This window comes from Thamnophis sirtalis, unplaced genomic scaffold (genome assembly GCF_051295495.1).
Source record: "Thamnophis sirtalis isolate CommonGarterSnake01/CBP01778 unplaced genomic scaffold, rThaSir2_p1.2 scaffold_1, whole genome shotgun sequence".
NCBI classification, from domain to species: Eukaryota; Metazoa; Chordata; class Lepidosauria; order Squamata; family Natricidae; genus Thamnophis; species Thamnophis sirtalis.
The window spans coordinates 66,036,829-66,042,998 of NW_028261381.1; the positions used below are offsets into that span (position 1 = coordinate 66,036,829).

General features: G+C 42.2%; 1 protein-coding gene across 1 annotated transcript; it reads right to left on the reverse strand.

Annotated features, from left to right (window-relative positions):
* Positions 1-278: 278 nt before the first annotated feature.
* LOC106549480 (macrophage-expressed gene 1 protein) lies at positions 279-5,110 on the reverse strand. Its single transcript, XM_087714404.1, has 2 exons — positions 4,751-5,110; positions 279-3,399 (listed from the first exon to the last, which is right to left on the reverse strand). Exon 2 carries the CDS (start codon positions 3,359-3,361, stop codon positions 1,193-1,195), a length of 2,169 nt encoding a protein of 722 aa, XP_087570530.1. The 5' UTR covers positions 3,362-3,399; positions 4,751-5,110; the 3' UTR covers positions 279-1,192.
* Positions 5,111-6,170: the final 1,060 nt, after the last annotated feature.

Genomic DNA, 6,170 nt, shown 5'->3' on the forward strand with positions numbered 1-6,170 from the left:
GCATAACTAACCATTAAAAAACCTCCCTTAACTCAGGCTAGAGTTGGGGTGATGGATGGAGTTGAGCATTTACTGGCCGATGCCCTTCCTGACCCCATGTGAGTTTGCATCAGATATTTTTTCGCAGCATGGAGTTCTCAGCTTGTATTTTTTCTTTGTACCCTAGGAAACATCTGCCGCTACCTAGGATTGAACTCCTAACCCTCCAGGCGGGAAGCAAGCATCTTCACCGTTAGGCCACAATGCCACTTATAGAAGAATAATTAACCATAAACATCGAAATATATCAATTTATTGTGATAAACAAAGGGAATAAACCAAAGCATTCAGCAATAAAGCATTTCAAAATATTGTCACATATATTTAAGGCAAAATTGATCTCTATTTCCAATACGTTGAGTTTTGTCATACTTTAATATGTTGACAAACCAATTCGTTTCCAGGAATTAAAGCAGTTATCTTCATCTTACTAATTAGGGCTAATTTCATAAGGCAGTGATGAAAAATCATCACCTAAGTGGTCAAAGTCTTTTTTCTAAACAAAAACAACAACACAGAATTTATTAGACTGACAAAGAATTATTGAGCAACTGCCAAAGGAAGCTTGCTTCTACTTGGTATTGTTGCTCATCTGCTTTTTAAAAATGTATCAAGTGATGGCTGTCAAGGTGCAATAAAAGTAAAATAAATCCCCTTACATATAAATGAATTCTCAGTACACTACAGAAAGAGCTGTTCTTGCTCTAAATCATGTCTCAGTCTGCTAAAATTACTTTTAAGTTCTTTCCTATCTTGTCTTGTAGTGTAATCTATTCTCTTTCAGCTACAGAACTACAGTCGCTCAAACAAAAAGCTATAATGTTACATCTGAATTAATTTCCTTTCATTGCGGTAATTTGACATTCCGGATAAAGTCTAGATCTTTCAACTCATTTCTCTCAGATTGCTTATTTTACCTGTATTCAGGTAAGTGAATTATTAATTACCGGTATTCACTCAATTCAAAGCGAATTATTTTTGCTTTGGAAGAGGGTTATCATCAATTGGTCCAACATTTTTATGTACACCCATAGTTAATGCTTACTTCCCCTACCCCTGCACAGCTTTCCATTATTATTCTGCCTCTCCGGCTTTCCAGATTCAGCTCCCCACAACTGGAATTAGACTTTAAAGAATAGATGAAAAGATGTTTTTAGGCAGCATTAAGTTCTGGAGGTATTTCTGTGGTTCTATAGTTTCTGTCATCATTGATTAGGCGTTCATTTGTCACCTCTTGGTAGCCTCTCATCTTGTAGCGCCGAATTCTGAACACAATAAAAACACAGATAACCAAGACTACCATCACTGCGATGCAAATCCCCGCAATGGCCCCACTTGATAGTGCCAAACTGTCGTTTCCCTGGAAAAGAAGAGCTATTTCCTTCCCATCTGTGCCATTGGCCAACCTCCAGCTCCCACTCTGCCGTATTTTGACCCAGGCTTGGCTACCTTCGGTGCTCACCAGGATCGTTTCAGAAAAGCTGCCATTGGGGGACGGTGTGCGCAGAAAAGGGGGGAGCTTGATGGGAGCCAATTGCTGAGCAAAAAGTGTCCCCGCTTGCAAGCAATAGAGAATTTCACAGCCGTCACTCAGATACGCCTTATGTTGACTATGTCCAGGGGGACATTTCATGGGGTATTTAGTAGGAGAATCTTGGTAGAAAAAATCCTGGAGGATACCAGGGCTTTGCCCCTTCCGTAAGCCTGCCAGAGGATTGCCAGACTGACAGCTGAAGAAGCCACCAAAGGGCACCGCATAGCGGGAGCCCATCTCATAGTCATTGCTGATGCACACCTTCAGATTATCAAACAGGACCAAGGGGAAGAAGTAGGCCGGACAGGTATATGTCCTAGTCACTGGGTTCTCATTCCCAGGACTGTAAAGTCCTCCAAAGAGAAATCCTGAGCTCTGAGCTATTGGACCTGTGGCAGCACACCAATAAGTAAAGAACTTCACTGTGCTGGGGTAGTAGCGGATGCCGCACATATTCTTACAGCACTTAAGCACAAGCCAGCACTTATGGCACTGCTCATGACACTCCATCTTGGGCTGGTTGGCTGTACGTTGCTCTTCATGCAGCAGAACAGCAGAATAGTTCTGTGGGCAAGAGTAGCTGCCAGTCAAAGGGTTCTGGACACGGTAAGCCTGGCAAAGCTCTTCTGTGTCCTGGCCCGAAACCCCGTGGCACTCCTGAAAGATTCCGCCAAAGGTATAATTAGTGCTGGGATTTTGGCACGAGCCATCATCAACATTGGCCTGGAAGTTGAAATTCTTTGAGCTGGGCTCAACGCAGCCCGGGTGGGTGTTGATTGCATAGTAGAGGCGGATAGCGTTTTCCACTGTACTGGCCACTCGATGAACGGTAGGCTCTGGCAATTCAGGTAAGGCATCAGGGGTGATGAAAAATGGCAGAGGAAGCCCTGACTTGCCTATTGCCACTAAACCATTGGGGATGCTCTCCTGCCATTTCTGGAGGGTGATGCCAGGATAGAAGGGCTCACTGCCCCGGCTCTCCAATTTGGAATTTATTGTATTCAGCAGATAGGCCTTAGTCATATTACTCAAAGCTTCCATGGAGGCCCCAATTCCCACATTGACTTTGTGGAAAAAAGTAGCGGAGGCGGATGCAGTGATGCTTGCTTTCTGAGCATCGTTGTCCAGCAAAAACTTCTTTTTCACCTGATCTTCTTGTATGAGGGATGCCCCAGCCTCCACACCTGTGAGGACATGCGTGCCATAGCTTAATACCAGCATTTCTGCCATATACTCAGCAATCCGACTCTGGTTATTCTCTAGCTGGTTGCCTATGCTCACAAGCTGATGACGGAAATCCTTGTGGAAAGTGAAGGACGGTTGAGCTTTCACAGAGTAAACGTGATGCCGTACTTGCACTCTTGTGGTGACTGTGTCATCATAGACATTGTGGGTCTTTGTTTCTTGGGAACCAGTGGAGAACCTGCCATTGAGCACGGTGAGGTAGGAAGCCTCAGCATTGATGGATTCGGAAAATGCATCAGTGTAGGACAGCCAGTCTTTAATAATTTCAGAGTGGATCTCCACTGTGCTCTTCTTGAGGGGCACCACAAAGACATCGTTGGGAATGAGGTACTCGCCATCTTCAGTGGTCTGGCATTGGGAGTAGTTGAGGGTCATGACCTTGCCCATCTCCACATTGCGCAAGTTGTCCCAGCCACCTCCAGGTAGGACTTCTAATACCTTTTCACTGAGACCTTGAAGTCTACAAGCTTTGAATCCTGGATCTTCAGCTCTTGCCCTTTCTGTACTCAGCAACACCAAGAGAGGCCAAAGCCAAAACGCCATGGTCAGGGAAGGGAAAAGGCCACTTTACTTGCACAGTCCTGAAAAAAGAGAAAAGTTTCATTATTCAAAAGACTATTTATTATCACTTGAACCAACCTTTTTTAAGCTGATGTCTCCAAATATCAGAACTCATAACCAGCATCATCAAAGCCAAAGCTGCTAGAGGGGGAGAAAAACAAGATAAGATAGCAATCAAATGTTACAAGTACAATTCCTGGCAATTCAGTGAAAAGAGAAATGTGTTTAAATGGGTCTACCCATGGTAGACATAACCAAATGATTTTAAAAACTGGTTTAGTATAAAGTTAATATATAATCCAATCCTTTCAAATAACATTTTGCTACACATACAGTGCACACACAAAATGACTGCAATGCACATAGACCACCACTTGTGCTTTTACAATATATAATCAGCCAGGTTGCTTCTTTGAGTTGAAAAACTCTGATGAACCCAAGTTACAACCTCATTCTGGCTTTCTGCTGAGAATTAGCCCCCTTCTTTACATGGCATAGGCAGAGTGGGGATGGAATAGCAACAAAGAGGAAGCAGCTGTAACCACAACAGCTCTCTTCCAGTACTTGAGGGGCAGAATGAAATCATAACATACAGAGATAATATGAAACAGTTGCAGAAAGTCACTAAGATAAGGGGAGGGGGGTTATTCTCCAAAGCTCCTGAGGGTAAGATAAAAAGCAACGGGTGGAAGCTCATTAAAAAGCGATCCAACCTAGAACAAAGGAGAAACTTCCTGACAACGAGAACAATTAATCAGTGGAACAGCTTTGCCTTCTCAAATGCTGGAGCATTTGAGAAGGCAAAAGACAGACTGGACAACCATTTGATCTGGATAGTGAAAGCTCCTCCTCTGCCTTGACCAGGTAGTTGGACTCGATAAACTCCAGCCCTGGTTCTATATTTTTTGATTAGTAGAATATCTTTAGCTACTTGACCTCCAAGGGCCATGCATAAGCGCACCAATGTGCCTGCCATCCCTGCCCTAACAACCCCATTTATTCGTATCCATTTTCATGTATTCATAATCTTGTATAAACTTATATCTATTATCCTATACACGCTTGAATTCTTACATCTGTTATCCTATACACGCTTGAATTATTCGCCAAGTGTGATTGGACACCCAAGGAATTTGTCTTTGGTGAATATGCTCTCAGTGTACATAAAAAGAAATGATACATTCATCAAGAATCAGAAGGTACAACACTTAATGGTAGTCAAAGGATATAAATAAGCAACCAAAATGACAAAACAAACTAACTAACAAACAAAGGTTGGACACATTTAAAACTCTGCAAACCTTCTGAATTCTTTGGCCCAAGTAGGGCTGCCTCTGAACTTTGGAAAATTCATCTGAAAGCATTGCTTACCTTGCTTGATTCTCCAGGATACCACGGCTTCTTTCTGTCCACCAAAGGGACTCTCAGCTACTTTGCTCAGTTTATCACTGATTTAAAAAAAAACAAACAGAAAAGAGTCGATGAAAAAAGACTAAAGATGAACTTTGATTTTCCCAAGCAATAGGATTGGACAATTGAAACATGAGGGGAGTGTCCCTGCTGAGGAAGAGTCATGCATCATATGATTTTTCAGGCAGCAATTTTCAAGCAAAATCGAAACAGAAACTTTCTTGGGAAAGTCCCTTCTCTCCCTTCACCTCCTTACCCCCCCTTCTTTTGGGTACTTTCCTTTTAATTATTGCTTTCAGTGTAAATATTTTCTGCCTTGGGGACAAAATTCATCTGTGATAAGAAGGAATTATTAACCAAAAGAATCTCTTGCTCTACAGAAATGTTATATGTTGCAAAGTATACGTTTTCTCTTTTTCTCCCTTTTTCTTCCCCCAGAGTTTATGAACCATATTTATGTATAGGTAGTCCTTGACTTACAATGGTTCATTTAGTGACCATTCAAAGTTACAACAGCACTGAAAAAAGGAACTTAGGACTGTTTTTCACAGTTACAATATTTGCAGCATCCCCATGAACATGTGATCAAAATGCAAATGCTTGACACTCATACTTAAGACCGTTGCAGTGTCCCAGGGACATGTGCTCCTCTTTCTGCAACCTTCTGTCAATGGGGAGGCCACATTCACTTAACAACCAAGTTACTAACTTATCGATCACAGTGATTCACTTAACAACTGTAGCAAGAAACGTTGTAAAATGGGACAAAACTCACTTAACAAATGCTCACTCGACAACATACCGTAAATTTTTGGGCTCAGTCGTGGTCGTAAGTCTGGAAAGCTGGCATGTGATACCTCCTTGTGCTTATCTGAAAAAAAATCTGCCAGGTTGCCCCTGGAAATCAGTCAGTTCAGCTTCAGAGGTTTGTTTAGTAAATATTTGCTCCTTTGTTTTATCTGCCCTTTGATACCTTCCCAGGTCATACTGTGGTAGTCAGCATTAAGTAAGCCAATGACTCACCTACTTTTTAGGCTGCTCTTCAGTTGTTCTTCCTTTGCTCCCCCCTCTATCTACAGCTCTGCAAACTTTGGAGATCAGGCTGACACAGTTGACTTGTGGGTATGAAGGGCCACTTCAGCTACTTATGGAAATAATGAAATTCCCATCTATATTGTTCTCATTCAGAACTGTTGCCCACTAAGAACTGATGTCGGAAGGGTTTGAACTTCAAAACTGTTGCCCACTCAGATTTAGATACAGGTACAGCTAGTCCTCGACTTACAACAGTTCGCTTAGTGACTATTACAACGTCACTGAAAAATATGACATGACCTTTTTTCACAGTTACAACCTTTGCAGCATGCCTATGATCATGTGA